Raw genomic sequence first — 21954 nt, forward strand, 5'->3', positions numbered from 1 at the left:
AATTTTCGTTTAAAAAAAAAAACAAAGGCTTGTGTAATGAATACATCCTATTATAGGATATCCTATAAGATAAACATATAAATTCAAGATTAGAGATTGTTTATTAAGATTTTAGTTAATTTTTTCATTTTCTTTTCTTATATTTGTTATTAAACGTAACATGTGTAGTCTTATGATTGGATATGATGTTGCAGCTAGCATCATTAAATAATATTTAACAAAATGTCAACATAATGATCTATTTAATAACTATTAAAAACTTAGGGAGTAAGTTGATCAAATTAGTATATGCCTCTTTCTACTTAAAGACTACCTTAATTGAAACAAAATCATGTCTATCATATCAAATGAAAACTCAAAACAGAAACTATCGGCAACATTGCATAATAGATAATATGATCAAAAGAAAGAACGTATGAAGCGAAACATATACAAATTTAGTCCTATTCAAGAATCAACCCATTCTTCCTTCTTAATTATGTTCTGAAAATAAAGTAATTTTTTCAATCTGCATATATATATAAGAACACCTTAAACTTCATCGGATCCGGCGTCATAGGCTCATAGCGCCATAGCCTGCATGAAGCATCCCAGCAAGGCGACCTTCAACAGCAATGCCCCTCCAATCCCTCCTAGCAATCCAGCTCCAAACCCTCTCCCGGACTTCCTCCGTGGTGGCTGCACCGCCGGCTGCGGCGGGTACCAGTATCCTGGTGGAGGCGGGTACCCAACATATTGTTGGTATGATGGCAGCGGCGGCAGTGGCGTACTATATGCATATGTTACCGGAGGAGGAAGAGGACAAAAATATGGCGGTGCAGTAGGCTGAACCGGCCGACATGCGGTGTCCGACTCTTCGGGTTTTATGACCGGGTATGAAGAAGGTCCAAGAGGGGAAGGAGGAAATGGCGGCGCACTAGGCTCAACCGGATAAGCCGGTTTCTCGGTAAACCTGTAGGAAAAGTTTAGTGCGCCTTCGGGCTTTCCTGAGTGTTTTCTCACCTGGTAACTCACGAACTGCATGGACTTGCCGTCTCCGACGTAGTTGAGAAGCTCTTTGACGGGCACGTAGAGTTCGCCGACGGCTTTGTCGCCGCCGAGGCCGCGCTTACAGCGGAGTTTGAAGACGAGGAGGAGGCGGTTTTGGTTGGCTGCGGAGTCGTCGATGGTGAACTTCATGGGGAAGTTATTCCACGAGGGGCTGGTGCCGCCGTTTCGGTCCACTTTGGTTTTGGCTTTTTGCATCAATTGTGAGTCGCCGGAGAGCAAGACGGCGACGGCGACGTATACGTCCATCTTGGAGAAGAGGTTCACATCTTTGATGTCTCTGGCAGAAATAACGTTGATTTCTAAGCTTCTGTTCTCCATGTTACAGCTTTAGAGAGAGAGAGAGAGAGAGAGAGAGAGAGAGAAGATTGCTGGATAATAAGCTTTCAAGGCATGTATTCCATTGAAAAATAATCCTTTTTTTAAAAAAAAAAAGTTTATTTTTATACTAAAAATTAGGTATTATGTTTAGACTTGAATATTTTATTACAACTCCTTGATGAGGGTCGATCCCTTGCCATCCATCAGTTTTGGCCCTTTTGGGTACGCTAGTTTATGAGGCTTATTTATTTAGACGAGTGTTACATATAAAAACTTTTTTATGTGAAAATAAAAATCATCATTACATAAAATAACGAATGAAAATACATGTAATATAAAATTGTGATTTTTACTATCACATAAAAAAGTAAGCACAAAATATTCGTAGCATTTGTCTTTATTGGCATATATGTTTTCTAGCCTCTTACTTTATGAAATTGTCTCAATTGCATACAACCCAAATAGCTAATTATAAAAATGGGTAATTTTACTGAAGGTCCCTTAACTTTCAACCGATTTGAAAACCCCTATAAACTTCAAAATCTCTCAATTTAGTCCCCTGAACTTTCAATTGCTCTCAATTTGGACCCTTCCGTAAGATTTACCCGTTAACTTTTAACGGCAAACCCTTAAAAAACTAAAATACTCCTAATTTTCTTTTTCTTTTTCTTTTTTTGAAAAAAAAAAGGCCAGACCCACAGTGGGTTTGCTAGCCGAGATCCACGTGGGTCTCAGGGCGCCAGAGACCCAACGCAGGTCTTAGCGTGCCAGAGACCCGTGTGGGTCTTGACTAGATTTTTTTAAAAAAAATTTAGAAGTAAAGGTAAATTTGGATTTTTTTAAAAAAATCAGGGGTGTACGTATAAACGTCATTGTCTCACTAAATCTGACGGAAGGGTTCAAATGGAGAGCAATTGAAAGTTTAAGGGACTAAATTGAGAGATTTTGAAGTTTATGGGGGTTTGTCAAATCGGGTGGAAGTTCAGGGGTTTTCAGTGAAGTTAACCCTATAAAAAAAATTATGATCCCTAAAATATTTCTTAATGTTAGATAGTTAGAGATTCGTTGCTAAGTTATACTTTTTTTTTTTTTTTTTTTTTGGTCTCTCTCTAAATTTAGTAATTATCATCATACGTTCCTAATTCTCTTCATTGTGGTACACCCTTATTATCAAATTTTTATTTGTCTTCTTACAATATAATTTAATTCGCACACTTATCATAAGCTAACTTTTTCATTCATTTATTAAGTACATTTTCAACTTAAGAATACAAAAAAGAAAAAAAACAAAAAATGGGAACTAGCTCTCTATTGGCTGTTGCATGTATGCCTTGAAGCATTTTTTGAGCAATGACAAATTGATAAAGTTAAATGCAGGCTCCATGAACTCCAAATTGGGAGCACATGCAATTTCCACCCAATATCCTTTTAAAATAGAGAAATGGGTGACCTCCTTCTTTGGTGTGCTTGGATAAATGATTTTTTTTTTTTTTTTTTGTTAAGTTGGAAAAATAGAGAAATGGCTCACCATATACTCGTTAAATGTTGGCCAATGGAATGGGCCTTTTAACAAAGATAAATGATTTATTTATTTATTTATTTATTTTTTGCATCATATGTATGCAAATGAACGTTAGAATGCAAAGAAGTATTTATCTTCTTAAAATTCAATAATCATCATCTAATGTAAGGATGTTGAAAGAAATGCATTAAAAACTAAGAACCAAATTTCTCGTCAAGTAATAGGCTAATTAGATGATCTTTTACGTACAAGAGATGGGCGAAAAATGAACACCAAACATTTCTCGTCAACTAATTAATAAGCTAATTAGCTGATCTTTTCAATTTGATGACACATGTAGGGTCAAGATGCCGCCAGGCAATCATCACCAATATCACCTCTTGGATGGAATGAAAGTTACAAGGAGAAGTTAAAAAATATCTACACAATTATCAAATTTGGCCCTTCATATGTCTTTATCACCGAATGGCCACTCAAAAAATTAAATAATAATATTATAACAATATTCTTAGATGCCAACCATTTTTGCAAGTCTTATCATTTTTTTCCTGTAACAAAGAGGCAGCACTAATAAGTAGATTTAATGTTCCTAAGGAGTAGATCAATCGGTAGTGCACTACGTCTCATGAAGCGGAGGTCACTAGTTCGAATCTCTCTCCCTCTTCTCTTGTGTGGACATGTAAAAAAAAAAAAAAAAGTAGATTTAATTTCACTCTCATTCTTTTTTATAAAAAAAATAATAATAATAAAATTAAAATTAAAATAAAAATAAAAATAAAATCTAAACCATTAAAAAAACTACAACTCAAATACTTTAGTTGAACTATTGGCTTAATAGACCCATAATAGAGCTTGGCTAAAGTATTGCAATGTCTAAATACATTAATTACCATGCATGCATGTCAGCATTGATGGGACTTAATTATTTTTGTATACAAAATGCAGTATAAAAATAATTTAATTTATCTATATTTAATTATTTATCTTTATAATCAATTTAATTTAAGAAATATTTAATTTAATGTTCTGGAAAGGTTGATTACAAAATTATCTAATTCTAGCATGGGTGTAAAATGAAAACACTGAAAAAGCAGTTATAGTTAGTGGTTATTGGCTAAAATCGCTAACCGTAACCGCCTAGAAAGTTAGTAAAATTTGCGAACCGTCTAGGCAATTAATTGGTGGTTAATATTTACCAATTTTTAAAATTAAAAAATAAAAAATAAAAAAATAACGTCACACTATATATATATATATATTGCAATTCGTGGTTAATGGTTAGCGAGTGGTTAGGTGATTAGCAGGCAATTTAAAATTTGTTTATTTTATATACTAGATTGATACTAACTTGTAGAAAAGTAAATCAACATCAATACAACAATTTTTTAGCATACACGATAAAGTAATCCCAAACTATATATATATATAGTGTAATATAGTAATATCTTGCAGTTCGCGATTAATGGTTAGCGAGTGGTTAGGTGATTAGCATGCAGTTTAAAATTTATTTATATTATATACTAGATTGATACTAACTTGTAGAAAAGTAAATCAACATCAATACAATAATTTTTTAGCATACACGATAAAGTAATCCCAAACGGAAGCATATGTTGGTTATATTAACCTATGATTTGGCTTAGGTGCCATAAATAGAACTACAATATATGTAAGATAGATTATTACATAGGTGGCAGCCACGTGTCATTCTAACTTATTTGCAAACGTCCCTCTATTTTATCTAGAGTACTGATCCACAACACACGGCGTGCCACGCACGCCTGTACAAATTTTTTTTTTTTTTTTTTTTTTTTTTTTTTTTTACAATTAAAAAAAAAAATTTTGCACGCCGTGTGCTGTTTTACTTCACCCTTTTATCTAACTTATTAGCCGTTTTAAAATAAAATGTATAGCTTTCCATTATTATTATTATTATTTTTTTTATTTTTTGTAATTGAAAGAAAGCTCCTTAAATTTTAAAATATTCTGTAACTCCAATCCAAGAGACACAATAGTCAACTAACAACACATCTTTGGTGAAAAAAAAAAAAAAATCTTTGGACTATTGCAATTGATTTATTTATTTTTGTGTCTTTCAATGAGTAGCTGTCGCAATTGATTGATTGAATGATATAGAAATTGGAAAACGATATTGTACAAGATAGAGGCAGCCAAATTTCTCGTTTTCAGACCTTGTAAAAATTCATAGGTTAATTTATTTCCCTAAACAACATTTGGGGTTTTCCCCCCTAATATTATTACAATTTGGCCAATAAGCATGTCCTAAAATCCATTCCCTAATTCTTATGTAAAGCAATGTTACTATAACTCGAATCTTGAAAGTACCAGCAGATCAATTTCATATTGAACAAGACATGAAACTGAGTTTACAGCATCATAAAAATCACATGAAGGTTAAAGGAGAAGACTATATAATAATAATAATAATAATAATAATAATTGTTGGAGTGTTTTTAGGTCCAAGAATTTGTTACCTAGTGATTTCTTGATGGCTAAGTTGTGAAGAATCCTTTGTACAACAATGAGGTTTCTGCAAAACAAAAATAAGGTCAGAGGGTTTTCTGTTGAGGCCGAACACTCTCCGACGCTTAAGTTAGCATATTTATTTGTGAATAAGAAATATAATGAAAATTTGTTTTTAGTTATCTATGAATCAGTGTGTGTTGAATAAGATATGCGAGAAATGAGAGGGAGCAAAGGGAGAGAGAGAGAGAGAGAGACATGAGCGTCTCTCTCTAAGAAGGGCAGAGAAACCTTGTGTGGAGAAAGGAGAGAAAAGACCTTCTTGTCCTCTCCTCTTCTATTTAAGAGAATCAAAGTGAAATGCATATGTGTTATTAGGTAAGTGAGTGATGGCATATTATAAATAGGCGTGAAATTTAGTGAGGCCCATTAAGGATATTTTCTCCCCAACAATAATAATAAAGTATTAATCATGATGTCTAATCAATGTAGTTCAACTTTGGGAATTAGAGTTGCGGCTATGGTCCTACGGATAGTGCTTAGCTTGAATAATAGAAACGGGTTGGGACACAGACTATCTAGCCTCTTTTGGTACCTCTCCTGTTGTTGTGTTCCTTGCGAGAAATTGGAAAAGGTTAAATGACCTTTAAAGGTTTGTGCTCCTTCCAGAAGGCTTGAAGAGCATTTCAAGGTTCAAGCTCCCTTCAAAGCTTTGCTTGTAGCCTTTTGCGGCCGCTCTTGTTCGCTTTATTGACTGGATCATTTATTTGCCTCATTCCCGCTTATTCTTGGTTATTTTATTACCGCACTAATTTTGGGTTGTTTAGGGATCTTTGCTGATCATTCATAACTTGAAACTGTTAAAATATAGGATTTTCTATATTAGGTTGAATATTTACATTTATATGCGATTGTAACTTTAATTATAATTTTACAGTTATTTCTATTATCTAATTAACCAGAAAGTCTAACGGAGTCTCAATTTACAAACGTCTGAAAAACAAATTTAAAATTCATCAACTTGAAAATTAGAATCAAAGTCCAAAAACGCTAAAACCAGATCAATATGATAGAAACTCTGGAACGAAGAAATTAAGCTACAATCTATTTAGAACATGCACATTTCTAGTTCTTTACTTCAAGTTTGAACCAATATTTCTCTATCAGTTGAGTCAACTAAAAAAACACAAAAAGACATTTAGAGCAACTTCCTGTCCCTGCAGAAGCATTGATACTATGTGAGCTTAATTCTCCTTATTCCACTCGATTCACAGCTTTGGGAACAAAAGATTCCATGGTCACAGTCAAACCATCTGAATCTTATACTTTATTATTGGTTCTTGCATTTATGTTATATTAGTTTCATTAAGGAACACTTGTGTGGAACAGCATCTATCACTCAATTGAATACACAATACAATTAATAATAATTTTTTTTTTAAAAAAAAAAAAAAAAAATGGAGAGAGAGTTTAATTCTACTTCCCGCATTGATTATGTTACATTGAACACCAAATATTTACGTAGAAATGCTAAAGACTATAATTCTATTCAACATTCATCTAACAAGGCTACGTTAGACTCCAACTAACCCTTGGATTAATCCTTGTTAAACAAATAAAAAAGACATCAACGTTGTTGAACAATTGTAAGTAGAATCTAGCATTACTCTCATCACATACACTCTACCTCTATAGTACTGTACGTATTAATTCATCACTTCTCTTTATCTTCTGAAGCACAATCCACTCCAATGGCTTGCATTCAATTGTAAGGAACCAGCAACCAAATGGATGCCAAACATCAGAAGTACTGCTGTTGTTACAATGATAGAAAGTGAAGCCTCTATGCCCCAATGAACTGGGAAAGGGAAAACTAAATAGTGTGTACAGAAACTGAAGTAAACAAAACAAAACCACCGTGAATGCTTTAACATTTTATGCCGTAAGAACACACAAGATAGCAATGAATATTCCCAATGCATAAAAGGTATTTAAATCAAACAAGTGAGTATAGCCTAATTATCCTTGTATATATATACATATTAGATGCAATGAGATTGAATCAGTAACTGAATATATGAGCTGTAGAAATATAAGGAATCATGGATCATGTCTAAGCAAAATAAGTTTCGTAATGGATATCACAGAACATGTTTGACAAATATGTAAAGCTTTGTCTGACAACTCATATACATACAGGGCATGTTGCCAAGGTGCCGAACACTCCATTTGGAAATTTTTAAATCAACCTGAAGAATAAGGTAGAGTCCTACTGGCTCATCTAGACAAGGCACACAGTAGGCTAGCCCATGATAAGCCATATATCAGATTAACACGATGAAACACACCTGTATCAGGTTTAGTTGGATCTTTTCTTTTTCTTTTTTCCTTTCCCAGTTCAGAAACTAGTTAGAATATAGTTAGATCTTGGTATAAGCAAAATGTTATTGGAAAGAAACATAAATAATAGAAGAAATTGAGGTAAAACTCTTATACTCTTTGGCAAGTAGTCTTAAGTCACATAAGTTGGTATGTAGAGTCCAGATGTAGCTCGAATAATGATTAGAGCGCATAACCGGGCAACGATGGACGCCTTCAAGAGATGCTTATCAGGTGAATGGGAAACCCATCCATCAGATTTCTTTCTCTATCTTTTCTCTTCCAGACATGTAACAGTCCCTACCATAATGTACACGGTAGAAACTTGACTATGTCTGGATTACTAATAAAGTTGCAAGCACCAATATAAAAAGAGCAAATGGGAGAAGGAGAAACAAATGTGCTGTGCTTAGGGATGTGGCCATCTATAAGCAGTTACAGTTCCTGCATTTGAACGCCCTTGATGTATTCATTGTTGCTCTCTCACTTGGTGTTCAAAGACACCACCTTGAATGAATGAGGAATGATTCCAGCCTATATTGCTTTGCTTAGTATGGACACGTATTATTGTAAATGATCTAGAAAAGATATATCTCTATAATGCAGAAAAACTAAACCAACTCGATCTTAAGCTTCGCCAAAGAAACTAACCATAATCCCATCCATCCATCCACAGTTTGAATAAACACTTATGGTATGATATCAATATAGAGTGTATACATGAGGCTGTAAAGAAGCTATGTCGGCTCAACATTTGAACATATAAAAGAAGTCAAAAAGGAAGATGTGAATGCCAGTTTTATATGGATCATGCCCAAGCAAAATGACCAGTAGAAACGGGAGAGTTCATAGATCATGTCTAAGCAAAACAAGCATTGTAGTGGAGATCACATGAGACCATGTTTAACAAATACGAACAAGTTTGTTCTACAAGCCACATATACATGTTGGTAAGGTGCCAGACACTCTATTTGGAAAATTTTAAGTTAATCTGAAGAATAATGTAAGCTCTTACTTGATTATGTACCCAAAGCACACAGTAGCCTAGCTTGTGATAGGCCATATATTAGAGTGGCATGGTTGTTTAAAAGTGTATCAGTCTAGTTAGATCCTCTTCTTTTTCCTGGTTCAGAGTCTAGTTAGAGGATAGTTAGATCTTGCTATAAGCAAAAAGTTAATAAAAATATATGCAAAATAATTTTAAAAAAATTGAGAACAAAAACTTTTTCTTGCTTTTTGTAAGTAGTCTTGGTGACATAAGTTGGTATGTGGAGTCCAGATGTAGCTCAAATAATGATTAGAGTACATAACCGGGCAACGATGGATGCCTTCAAGAGATGTTTATCAGGTGAATGGGAAACCCATCCATCAGATTTCTTTCTCCATCTTTCTTTTCCAGACATGTAACAGTCCCTACCATAATGTACACGGTAGAAACTTGACTATGTCTGGATGACTAATAAAGTAAAGTAGCAAGCACCAATATAAAAAGAGCACATGGGAGAAGGAGAAACAAATGTACTTAGAAATGTGGCCATCTATAAGCAGTTGCAGTTCCTGCATTTGAAAGCCCTTGATGTATTTATTGTTGCTCTCCCACCTGGGGCTCAAAGACACCACCTTGAATGAATGTGGAATGATTCTAGTATGGACACATATACTGTAAATGATCTAGAAAAGATATATTTCTATAATGTAGTAAAACTAGGCCAACTCAATATTAGGCTTCGTCAAAGAAACTAACCTTAATCCCATCCATGCCCAGTTTGAATAAGAACTTATGGTATGATATCAATATATTGAATGTATACAAAAAAGATGTGAATAACAGTTTAATATGGATCATGTCCAAGCAAAATGAGCAGTAGAAACGGGAGAATAAGAATTGTAGTGGAGATCACATGAGACCATGTTTAACAAATATGGACAAGTTTGTCATACAAGGCCACATACACATGTTGCTAAGGTGCCAAAAGCACTTTATTTGGAAAATTCTAAGTTAATCTGAAGAATAAAGTAAGCTCCTACTTGATTATGTACCCAAAGAACACAGTAGCCTAGCTTGTGATATGCCATTTATCAGAGTGACATGGTTGTTTAAAACCATATCAGTCTAGTTAGATCCTGATTCAGAGTCTAGTTAGACGATAGTTCGAGTATGGTTAGATCTTGTTATAAGCAAAAAGTTATTACAAATATACGCAAAATAATTTAAAAAACGTGAGATAAAAACTCTTTTTTGTGGTTTTTTGCAAGTAGTCTAGGTACAGTTGGTATGTGGAGTCCAGATGTAGCTCGAATAATGATTAGAGAACAAAACCGGGCAACGATGGACGCCTTCAAGAGATGTTTATCAGATAAATGGGAAACCCATCCATCAGATTCCTTTCTCCATCTTTCTTTTCCAGACATGTAACAGTCCCTACCATAATGTCCACGATAGAAACTTGACTATGTCTGGATGACTAATCAAGTAGCACGCACCAATCTAAAAAGATCCCATAGGAGAAGGAGAAACAAATGTGCTTAGGGATATGGCCATCTATAAGCAGTTGCAGTTCCTGCATTGGAAAGTCCTTGATGTATTTATTCTTTTTCCTGGTTCAGAATCTAGTTAGAGGATAATTAGATCTTGTTATAAGCAAAATGTTATTAAAAAGATATGCAAAACAATTTTAAAAAATTGAGATAAAAACGTTTTCTTGTTTTTTGCTAGTCTAGATAAACATTAGATGGTATGTGGAGTCCAGATGTAGCTCGAATAATGATTAGAGCGCATAACTGGGCAACGATGGACGCCTTCAAGAGATGCTTATCAGGTGAATGGGAAACCCATCCATCAGATTTCTTTCTTTATCTTTTCTTTTCCAGACATGTAACAGTCCCTACCATAATGTACACGGTAGAAACTTGACTATGTCTGGATTACTAATAACGTAGCAAGCACCAATATAAAAAGAGCACATGGGAGAAGGAGAAACAAATGCACTTTGGGATATGGACATCTATAAGCAGTTGCAGTTCCTGCATTGGACAGTCCTTGATGTATTTATTCTTTTTCCCGGTTCAGAATCTAGTTAGAGGATAGTTAGATCTTGTTATAAGCAAAATGTTATTAAAAAGATACGCAAAACAATTTTAAAAAATTGAGATAAAAACGTTTTCTTGTTTTTTGCTAGTCTAGGTAAACATTTGATGGTATGTGGAGTCCAGATGTAGCTCGAATAATGATTAGAGCACATTACCGGGCAACGATGGACGCCTTCAAGAGATGCTTATCAGGTGAATGGGAAACCCATCCATCAGATTTCTTTCTCCATCTTTCTTTTCCAGACATGTAACAGTCCCTACCATAATGTCCACGATAGAAACTTGACTATGTCTGGATGACTAATCAAGTACCAAGCACCAATAAAAAAAGAGCCCATGGGAGAAGGAGAAACAAATGTGCTTAGGGATATGGCCATCTATAAGCAGTTGCAGTTCCTGTATTGGAAAGTCCTTGATGTATTTATTCTTTTTCCTGGTTCAGACTCTAGTTAGAGGATAGTTAGATCTTGTTATAAGCAAAAAATTATTAAAAAGATACACGAAATAATTTTTAAAAATTGAGATAAAAAAACTTTTTCTTGTTTTTTGCAAGTAGTCTAGGTAACATCAGTTGGTATGTGGAGTCCAGATGTAGCTCGAATAATGAGTAGAGCACATAACCGGGCAACGATGGACGCCTTCAAGAGATGTTTATCAGATAAATGGGAAACCCATCCATCAGATTTCTTTCTCCATCTTTCTTTTCCAGACATGTAACAGTCCCTACCATAATGTACACGATAGAAACTTGACTATGTCTGGATGACTAATCAAGTAGCAAGCACCAATATAAAAAGAGCCCATGGGAGAAGGAGAAACAAATGTGCTTAGGGATATGGCCAACTATAAGCAGTTGCAGTTCCTGCATTTGAAAGTCCTTGATGTATTTATTGTTTCTCTCTCATTTGGGGCTCAAAGACACCACCTTGAATGAATGTGGAATGACTCCAGTCTATATTGCTTAGTACGGATGCGTACACTGTAAACGATCGAGAAAAGATATACTTCTATAATGTAGTACAACTAGACCAACTCAATCTTAAGCTTCACCAAAGAAGCTAACCTTAATCCCATCCATCCACAGTTTGAATAAAAACTTGCAGTATGATTTCAATATAGAATGTATACAAAAAGGAAGATGTAAATACCAGTTTAATATGGATCATGTCCAAGAAAAATGAGCAGTAGAAACAGTAGAGAATAAAAACTTTTTCTAGTTTTTGGTAAGTAGTCTAGGTAACATCAGTTGGTATGTGGAGTCCAGATGTAGCTCGGACAATGATTAAAGCATATAATCGGGCAACGATGGACACCTTCAAGAGATATTTATCGGATAAATGGGAAACCCATCCACTAGATTTGTTTCCCTATCTTTTCTTTTCCAGAAATGTAACAGTCTCTACCATAATGTCTTCGATAGAAACTTGACTATGTCTGGATGGCTAATCAAGTAATAAACATTAATATAAAAAATAGTGCACCTGGGAGAAAGAGAAGCAAAGGTGCTTAGGAGATGGCCATCCATAAGCAGTTGCAGTTCCTGCCTTGGAAAGCCCATCGTGTTTTTATCTCATTTGGGGCTCAAAGACACCACCTTGAATGAATATTGAATAATTCCAGCATAGATTGCTTAGTATGGACACGTATATTGTAAATGATCTACAAAAGAGATATATCTATAATGTAGTAAAACTACACCAACTCAATCTTAGCCAAACAAATTAACCTTAAGCCCGTTTTAGCATTGATTAGTAACAGATTAGCATAGAATGCATACGAAAACGAAGATGTGAATACCGATTTAACATTTCCTCATATTTAAAGACCTAATAACCACAAACAAAGACATCCAATCTCCCAAGATATCAACTATAAATTAGTAATGAAATCCTAAGCGAACTCGTAGTCAGGTATAATCAACCTGCGCAAATGTGATTGACCATAGTTTATATGCTATAACAACACACCACCATTCAGCTAATAACAGGAAAATCTAAAATGATATCATCATTGTAGGCATGTAACAGAAACCAAAGGGCGATTTCAAAAGAATGCAACAAAAACTATTTTTGATACGTAATTTCAAAAGCATCCAACATAATCATCAAATAATACAACCTCATATTAGCCAAAATCAGATAAGACCCACTTACATAAACCTTCTTGTATCCCAAAAACAATACCGACCCCTTTGCCAAAACCTCCCCAAAACCCCTCAAAGCTCATCCTCCATCCTCAAATACCCCCCAATATCGGCCTGGTGCAGCACCACAATCCCATTGGGGTCCAACTTCCTACAGTCCTGCGTACTCTTGGCCGCAACGCCAAAACCCAGGGGCACATCGGACATCGAAAACACCACGACCCCATCACCAGGCGCAATATTCTCTGTAATCCTTCCCAACCCACCTTTCAAAACGTGGTTACCGTACAGAAACGACATCTCGGAGGTGGGTTTGAGCCAGACCTTGTGCTTGGCATTGGGAGCAAGAACAGTCAGAGACTGTATCGTGAGGTGGAAGCTGCCTCCGTGAGTGATCTTGCCGATGCAAGTCCCGAGCGAGACAAGTTGCGGGCGAGCGATATTGGTGGCGCGCTTGACGAGAGAGTCGGCGACGTAGTAGACCTTGTTCTTGTGGAGGCGGAAGCAGTAGCGGCCGGGGGTGGATTCGGATCCCTCGTGAGAGGGTTGCTCGACGATGTTCTTGAGGTTGTTGCCGGTGAACTTGAAGAGCTTCTCGAACACTGCCGTGGTCTCCTTCTCGTCCAGAGGTCTCATCTCGTGGGTCTCGAGGAAGAAGCTTGTGTCTTTGCTCTTCAGCCTCTTCTCTTCTGTTCTTCTAGGTTTACGCCGAAACAAATGGGCCTTTCTTTGTTTTATATTCTCCCTCACTCGACTTTCACGTAGGGGTGGGCAAAACCCGCCCAAACCCGGGTTGGATATATGATTACCCTTGCGGGGCGGGCTGGTCTCGGATATACTTTTTTTAAAAAAAAACACGGATACCCGCCCCGCCCCGCACTCTTTACCCCTAATTTACAGACAAAACCCTAAGGGCCTAAGCCGCCGCACACCTTCACAAATTTTTTTTTTTTCCTTTTCTTCTTGTTCTTTCTTTCTTCACTTCTCACCTTCCCGCCGCACAGCTTTACATATTTTTTATTTATTTATTAGGGAAAAATTTATTTTGTACCCTTGAATTACCATTCATTTTGATATACTCTTTCAAACTTTAAAATCTCTCAATTTGGACCTCTCAACTTTTAATTACAGTCAATTTAAACAATATCCGTCCATTTTTGCCTTTAAAACTCTTAAAAAAACAAAAATACCCTTCAATTTTCTTTTTATTAAAAAAAAAAAATTGAAAACAAAAAGGTCACAAGGTGGCCCAACAGTTGGTTACCTTGTGATTTTTTTTTTAATAATATATTTTTTAAAATTTTTAATTTGAAATTAAAAAAAAATTTAGAATTTTATAAAAAAGTGGAGGTGTAAACGTCATTGTCTAACTTTTAACATTTAAAATTTGACAAAAAAGTTCAAATTGACTGCAATTGAAAGTTCAGGAGTCCAAATTAAGAGGTTTTGAAGTTTTGAGAGACATGTCAAAATAGGTGGTAATTCAGGAGTCCAAGGTGAAATTTCTCCTATTTATTATTATTATTATTTTCTCTTCTTCTATCTTTCTTCATTTTCTTATTTCTTTCTTTCTTTCTTTCTTCACTTTCTAACCTTGCCGCTGCTCAATCAGCCTCCCCTTTCAGAGCAACGATCAGACATCTAGCCTTCAGGTTTCTCTATCTCTCTGATCTCTTTCATTCTCTCTCTCTGTCTATCTCTCCCATCTCTTTATTACAAAAAGGTTAAATACTAAATATTCATGGCGTTTCGTTTATTTATTTTTTCTCTCCTAGAGCTTGATTTTTATTACATAACGTTCCTGTGATTTTGATAATAAACCAAATTAGTCATTTCGTCAGTTGACCGTTAGTTGACTCAACGAAAGTCTACGTGGACCAATCAAATGTTGACACGTGACACCTACTTAATTTTTTTTAATTTATTTTAAAAAAAAATTAAAAAAAAAATGTTTTTATATATATATATATATAGAAAAAAGGAAAAAAAAAAAAATTGGGGGTGGCCATCCGGCACCCCATGGCCAAAGAGCCACCCCCAATTTTTTTTGCGTCTTTTTTTTTAAAAAAAAAAAAAAACCATTTTTTTAATTTTAAATAAATAAATAAATAAATTTAATTAGGTGCCATATGTCAACATTTAATTAGTTCACGAACTTCCTTGCTCAACTGATTTAAACGACTAATTTAATATTATCAAAACCACAATAAATCGCATAAAAATCAACCCTAGGAAAAAATTAAAAAACGAAACCACAGGGGGTATTTAGTATTTAACCCATTACAAAAATGCAGAGAAATAATCCCTGCCTCGCCCACCTAACCTGCATTACCCGCCCTGCCCAACCCCGCCCCGCAAAACTCGAGACCCAATGAATTCTGTTTACTCTAGCCGGGTCTCAAGTATGATTTTTCATACCCGCATGATGCCGGTCGGGTGTTTGAAATAGTCAATACCCAACCCAATCCGACCCGCGCCCATCCTAGTAAATGCATGTATTAAAATCTTAGCCCATTGTACTATTTATTTTTCAAATTGGATAATTAAAATTGGGATAAATATATTTTGGCCCCGTCAACAAACAATTTTTTTTTTCTTTTGCCCTATAAATTGACAAGTGTGATGCTTAAATACATCAAATTATAATTTTATTGTAATTAATTGTACAAGTATGACAATTATTAACCGCAAATAATTCCAACCGGATAATCGAATAACTCCTTAGCTCAATTCCAATTACCGGTTATAAGAATTGATAAAAGAGGGTACTAACCGGGTTTATAATATATTATATATATTAAAATTATATAAATAATAATCATAATAATTAAAACTAAAGGCTAAAAGTTGAAATTCCCAGCCCTACTAGCCTATTGTGTAATTACAATAATAATAATAAGGGATAAATATACTTTGACCTCCCTAAACTAATAGCCTTTTTTTTTTTTTTTTTGGGTCTATAAACTGATAGTTATGACATTTAAATATAGTAATATAGTAAACTATCATTTTATTGCAATTAAACCACTCCTGAGCAAGGGCATCCCTCTTAGAGAGGGGCGATCAGCCACCTCCGGCCCTTACTTGGTGAGAAGGCTTCCCAAGTACACCCCCTCCCTCACCCTCATTTATTTGGGAATTTTTCTTATATTCTCTCTCAAGAATATTTAGGTTACCATGTCTCATCAAACGGATGTTACTAGTTAGAATCTCCATTCTCCTTCCCTTGTGAGGACATGTAAAAAACAAATGTATTTGGGTTGTGGCCCTGTGGGCATATGTGTTTTGTTCTTGTAATAAAACTAATAAAATACCACCGTTGAGTTCTTTCAAATTTGAACGTGAGAGGCATCATTATACAATGTCCAACACTTATCAAAGATCCTTGTTTGTGAGTTATAGAAGAAAGGTGTTAGGAACTGGTGGCTCATATTAATACTAGTGGAAGGCAAAGTAGACGGAAACGGAGTGAACGTAGCGCTAGCGAATTAAGAGTAAAAAAATACAGACACCTCTTTGTGGATATAAGCAAATTGCCGAATCACGTAAATCTGTGTGTCGACTCTCTTTCTCTTAATCTCTTTGTTTTCGATTCTATTTTATTCATCAATTATTGTGCACGGTAACAACAAAAGGTACACATAGAAGTGGCCCTCCTCCCTATGTTGAAAAAAAAAATAGAGTTCTGGCCACACCCCTATGGCCTGTTCCTGCTTATAAGTGTGCAATAATTTATCATTTTCAACAGTATGATGATCATCAATATCATGAAATTTTTTAATTATATATACAAGAAAATTACCACATGAAACTTATTTAATATTACAAGAAAAGGAAATGGATACATTCATGCATGTCTAGATCTAAATTAACTTCATATTTGCAGAAACTTTTAGAGTTGCAGGCCTAGAGGAAATGTCATCCCACCAAGCCCTCACATGGGGACGACAAGTAATGGCTTCGGCCTTTGTTGTTTTCATGAAGTAAACAAGGTTGGGAATGTGCTGCAGATCAGCCAGGGTATAGTTTTCTCCGGCAAGGTATTTATATTTAGACAACCTTTCCTCGTACACATCTAGGACTTTTCCTAGCTTCTCCATTTCTGTTTCAATGGTTTGCTCATTAGAAGCAATCCCATACATGGGATTCACAATTATTTCGTGCAGGATTGCTGTAGCTGGACCATGAAATTGATGTGCCTCCACTTCCATCCATGTTTCCACAAGGGCGGACTCCGGTAAGCTATTTGCTCGGAGGAGATCCGTCCCGATGTCTTTGTGCTTGCGTGCCAAGTATCGGTTGATTGCCCTTGATTCTAGCCAATGGGATGGTATATATTAGAATATAAATTAAATGATTGAATTCATCTTTTCCTATCAATTAAGGGGTTGTTTGTTAAACAACATGCCATCTCTAAATACTGTTTATTGTTTGGTGAGAAAAAAGAAAGAAAAAAAAAAAAGTGTAATAATTAGTATAGAAAAGTGAAAAAGTTGTATTGAAAAGTGGAAAAGTTTTGTTTTGAAATAAATTTTTTATTTAAATAGTAGTAAAAAGTAAATGATGTGATATAAAAAATGAGAATGTTTTGATGTTAATTTTTTTTTAAAAAAGAGGTAAATAGTATTTGGGGGTGGAAGGGTGTTTAACGGACACGCACTAAGTGTTTTTGGATTAATGATGATTTAACGTGATATCAGAACAGAAATCATGAGTTCAAATCATGCATCCGTCATTAAACTTTCATTTCAAAAAAAATTATTGCACGACAAAATTGTTGGCTCATAGAACAATAACCTTTGAGTAAGGTTAATGGCCATATTTTCTATTCTTTCAAAATTTGATGTAGTTTTTAAAATCACTATTATATTTAAGATAGAGTTTTGAGTAGGTTGGTCTTACCAAAAAGACTGAATTCGCCATCTTCTACCGCTGGTATTTGGCCAAATGGCTGCAAGTAAAAGGATAAATATTCATGCTATTAATTAATTAGCATTCTGAAAGTACTAATTATTGATGTAAATAAGCCAAGAGGGGGGGATAGAAACAAAGAGAGAAGCTCTCACATTTAGGGAAAGATATGGGTCTTGTTTGTGAGCTCCGGCGGCCAAGTCAACGGGCAGGAGCTCGTAATGAAGGCCTTTCTCATGGAGGCAAAGCAAAACTCCTGCGGTGCACGTGGATACTGGAACTCCATGGACCTTAATTGCCATGCCCGCTAGCCAGGAAAGAATTTCTTGTTGAAAAAAGTGATCAGTAGACAGAGGAGGTCTTGAGGTTTTTCCTTGTTTAAATATATGAACAAGAGAAAAACATGTCCTTTCTTATTTTCATAGCTATACGATGTTGCCGGCCTTTTTTGTTGTTTTGCTACCAATAATTTGCTGGTTTGGAAAGGAAATTCCTTTATTATTCTTTTAAAATATAAGCAAACTTTGGTGCAAGTTGCAATTAGACTGTACGTGTTAATATATATATATATATATAATATAAATAAAAGCTTCAATAATTGTACTTACTGTTCTAGAAAATTCATCGGCTAGGAAAGCTCTTTTCCATCAGCTCCATCACTCTTGCATGCGGTCAATCATGCACAAAGGGGTGGGTTTGTGCCACCAATTAAGAAGTGACACTTAAGCCCATTATGTCAAACTTAAGTTTATAAAAAAAAAAAAAAAAAACATAGCCATACCAGATTAATCAAATATAAGAAGAAGAAAAAACTTAGTGCCACCTCATATGGGGTGGGGTGGCCGCGAGTGGTGGTGGTGTCAATGTTGAAGGTTTTTTATTTATTTTTAAATAAGAATGGTGGGTTAAATCCTGTGTTTTGTTTGCATGTATTTATTTTGTTCCAAGTTGACATGGCAATCTCTTAATGGTTGGCATAAATCCTTGTTTTGTGTAAGGACCGCATTGAAGTTATTCTCCTCTTGTTAATACTTGAAAAATATCCATTATGTAACCTCTTTTTAATTAAGTCATGACATGATGTGCATAAGAATGGACTACCGACGTGGCAACGTCCATCGCCATTTGCGGTTTATGCCTCAATGGACTGCTACTAAGATTTTTAGGAGTGTCAATTCCTATGCATGCTATACTGTCAAGTGAGACGCTTCAAACTTAGTATTTGGAAACATTCTCAACTCCTCTCTCTCTCTCTCTCTTTTTTTTTTTTTCTTCTATTAGGATTAACAGTCTTGTTTAGTTTTTCCCTTTCTTTGCTATGTATTTGCTCAGAACACATACACATGTGCAAAGGAAACACACAGCAACAATATAAAATAAAGTTGCAAAACTTTGTACACCCATACGTGGGGAGGAGATAGAGAGGAAAAGCAAATGAAATTGCTCCTTCCATCTCCTGCAATCAATGAATTTTCAAATGCTTTGCAGTGCTTGGCCCATATCGTGTTATATATATGATATGATCGTTCTGCAGAACATGTCTAAAAACAGGAATTAGAAACAAGCTTAAGGAAGCTGACCCTAAACATGTTATATCCTTAACATTCCTCTGCCTCTTTTTTGGTAACTTTGAGTCAATAGCAACAAATTTTGTATGTCTCAGTTTAAGGAAGAAGAGAGTAGAATTTCAAAGAAACTACTTGTTATTTGCTATTCGCCTTTGGTCAGGGTAAAGTGACATGCCGTGTTGACCAACAAGATTGAAGAAGGTTCCTTGATCCACCCATAATCAACAAAGTGGAGGGTTTGAATTTTGAAACACTCCCTTTTCATGCCCAATTAACGTCATATTTCTTAACGCATACATGTACACATTTACTTTCTTCACAAACCTAAGAATTTAGGAGTAAATATCACTATCCATCCCAATGGCTTGCAATTTCCAGCCAAGTATTTAAGCACCGGCTCAAAATGTTTTGTGATGACATTGTCAATAGAGTGTGATAATTTAAAGATGGCATGTGGACTTTTAAGAAGCGGAAAAGGAAAGATACATCATACATCAAACACAAAAAAAAATGATTGTGCGAAGCAACAAATGCCCAAAATAACCGGTATAGTGTAAATAGATCCTACAAACTATTGGGAATGGGTTAAAACATTTTGCGATCTCCCGACGATAGAGGCATAGGGACATCGCAAAATGGTCTGCAACAAAATCTATGAATCTCCATATATAGACAAAAGGAGGATACCAATTTGGAGAGAAAGCCATAGATTTGACGCGTGGCAAAAAACAGAGTTGTTGGGATAGTAGCGAGTGCAACACGTGCGCTTGGATTGCGCATGAAGTGCATGCGTGCCGGTGGAGAGTGCCAAACAAAGCACAAATCTAGCATCTAAATTGCAGACAAAATAAGAAAAAAAAATATACAAAAAATGAAGAAAGAATGGTGGAGGAGGCTTCCTCCTGGTGTTGTGTTCCAATTGCATTAGCTGGGAATAATTATTTCCAAGCATATATTACAAATTAACACATAAAGATGGTCTTCAAAGGCTAGTTCAATCGGCTGTAAATCACACATAATAAAGCGTAGATTACTAATTCGAATCCCCTATCTCTTTTTCTTGATAGACATGTAAAAAAATAAAAAATAAAAACATATATAAAATATGCAGAAGTGTCCATTATCCAACTTTTGTTACATTTACATACAATAATAGTACAAATCATGATGGATGTCACATGATTCTTAATTCCTAAGCAACACGAAAAAAGAAAAAAAAAATTAAAAATTAAAAGATTCAGAAAAAGTCGAAACCCAACTTTTCCACAAAACCAACCAAACCATCTTCTTTATAATATGATGAAAACTCTCACAGAATTAAGCACCAGAAACATCAAAATCCACCATCAAATCCACCGTCAAATCCTCCATCAAATCCATCGGACACCATATCTCCAATCAATAGGCCTCCAAGCGCTCCTCCTAGCAGTCCAGCCCCCAGACCCATCCCAAACTTGTTCTTCTTCTTTGGTTGCTGTTGCTGCTGCTGCTGCACCGGTGGGTACCCATAACCCGGTTGAGGTGGTGGGTACGCATAACCAGGCTGAGGTGGTGGGTACCCATAACCTGGTTGAGGTGGTGGCCCTGGTGGGTACCCATAACCCGGTTGAGATGGTGGTGGGTATCCACCATATGCTTGGTATGGTGGTGGGGTAGCATATGAATATCCTCCTTGAGGAGGAGGATATGAACCATCGGACGGCGGTGCACTAGGCCCCCCAACCGGATACGCAGTGACAGGCTCAGCCTTTGGCGCAGCATAATAAGCAACTTTCTCGCTAAACTTGTAGGAAAAGTTTAACGCGCCTTGGGCCTTTCCTGAGGGTTTTCTCACCTGATAACTCACAAACTGCATGGAGTTGCCGTCTCCGGTGGAGTTGAGAAGCTCTTTGATGGGCACGTGGACTTCACCAACGTCTTTGTCGCCGAGGCTGCGGTCGCAGCGAAGAGTGAAGGCGAGGGTCAGCCGGTTTTGCTTGGCGGCGGACTCGTCGACGGTGAACTTCATGGGGAAGTTCCAGGAGGGGCTGGTGCCGCCGTCTCGGTCAACGTTGGTTTTGGCTTTTTGCTTGTTTTGTGAGTCTCCGGAGAGCGATACGGCGACGTATACGTCCATTTTGGAGAAGAGGTTCACATCTTTGAGGTCTTTGGCAGAGATAACATTGATTTCTAAGGTCCTGTGCTCCATGTTAGCTAGATCTTTGAGAGAGAGAGAGAGAGAGAGAGAGGAGAGACGAGGGGTTGCTGGAGTTGGCAACCTCAACTTCTGTTCTATATTATATTGGGTTTGCGTCAACGCTCGTGAATTGTTGACTTTTGGTAACCATAGATTGGAACAAAAGATGGTTCAAGGAAGGTGTTAATTGGAAAGCATCAACCATGGTTAAGGTTTTTCTCCTGCAGCCTTTGTCGTTACCATAATTTGGGTTTGTATTTGACTTTTCATCTAACGCGCGTTGTTTACTCTAACCAGCAGAGAAAAAAATAAA

General features: G+C 36.0%; 4 protein-coding genes across 4 annotated transcripts; all 4 read right to left on the reverse strand.

The window, feature by feature from the left end:
* Nucleotides 1-561: 561 nt before the first annotated feature.
* LOC132187211 (protein SRC2-like) lies at nucleotides 562-1404 on the reverse strand. Its single transcript, XM_059601485.1, has one exon. It carries the CDS (start codon nucleotides 1366-1368, stop codon nucleotides 562-564), a length of 807 nt encoding a protein of 268 aa, XP_059457468.1. The 5' UTR covers nucleotides 1369-1404.
* Nucleotides 1405-12895: 11491 nt separating this feature from the next.
* Nucleotides 12896-13694, reverse strand: LOC132167141 (uncharacterized). Its single transcript, XM_059578042.1, has one exon. The coding sequence runs from the start codon at nucleotides 13620-13622 to the stop codon at nucleotides 13059-13061; it is 564 nt and encodes a 187-aa protein (XP_059434025.1). The 5' UTR covers nucleotides 13623-13694; the 3' UTR covers nucleotides 12896-13058.
* A 3155-nt stretch (nucleotides 13695-16849) lies between these two features.
* Nucleotides 16850-18199, reverse strand: LOC132187296 (glutathione S-transferase F13-like). The gene is made up of 3 exons (XM_059601601.1): nucleotides 18053-18199; nucleotides 17889-17937; nucleotides 16850-17301 (listed from the first exon to the last, which is right to left on the reverse strand). Exons 1-3 carry the CDS (start codon nucleotides 18197-18199, stop codon nucleotides 16850-16852), a joined length of 648 nt encoding a protein of 215 aa, XP_059457584.1.
* A 2363-nt stretch (nucleotides 18200-20562) lies between these two features.
* Nucleotides 20563-21811, reverse strand: LOC132188928 (protein SRC2-like). The gene has a single exon (XM_059603435.1). It carries the CDS (start codon nucleotides 21651-21653, stop codon nucleotides 20799-20801), a length of 855 nt encoding a protein of 284 aa, XP_059459418.1. The 5' UTR covers nucleotides 21654-21811; the 3' UTR covers nucleotides 20563-20798.
* Nucleotides 21812-21954: the final 143 nt, after the last annotated feature.

The sequence above is a fragment of the Corylus avellana genome, chromosome ca1 (genome assembly GCF_901000735.1).
Source record: "Corylus avellana chromosome ca1, CavTom2PMs-1.0".
NCBI classification, from domain to species: Eukaryota; Viridiplantae; Streptophyta; class Magnoliopsida; order Fagales; family Betulaceae; genus Corylus; species Corylus avellana.

Bases quoted from the DNA above. Each gene is read 5' to 3' on its own strand.
- LOC132187211 (XM_059601485.1), bottom strand. From the start codon at position 1,368: ATGGAGAACAGAAGCTTAGAAATCAACGTTATTTCTGCCAGAGACATC.
- LOC132167141 (XM_059578042.1), bottom strand. From the start codon at position 13,622: ATGAGACCTCTGGACGAGAAGGAGACCACGGCAGTGTTCGAGAAGCTC.
- LOC132187296 (XM_059601601.1), bottom strand. From the start codon at position 18,199: ATGGCAATTAAGGTCCATGGAGTTCCAGTATCCACGTGCACCGCAGGA. The intron at 17,938-18,052 runs GTGAGAGCTTCT...TTTTACTTGCAG, and splicing joins ACCCATATCTTTCCCTAAAT to CCATTTGGCCAAATACCAGC. The intron at 17,302-17,888 runs GTAAGACCAACC...CCCATTGGCTAG, and splicing joins TGGCGAATTCAGTCTTTTTG to AATCAAGGGCAATCAACCGA.
- LOC132188928 (XM_059603435.1), bottom strand. From the start codon at position 21,653: ATGGAGCACAGGACCTTAGAAATCAATGTTATCTCTGCCAAAGACCTC.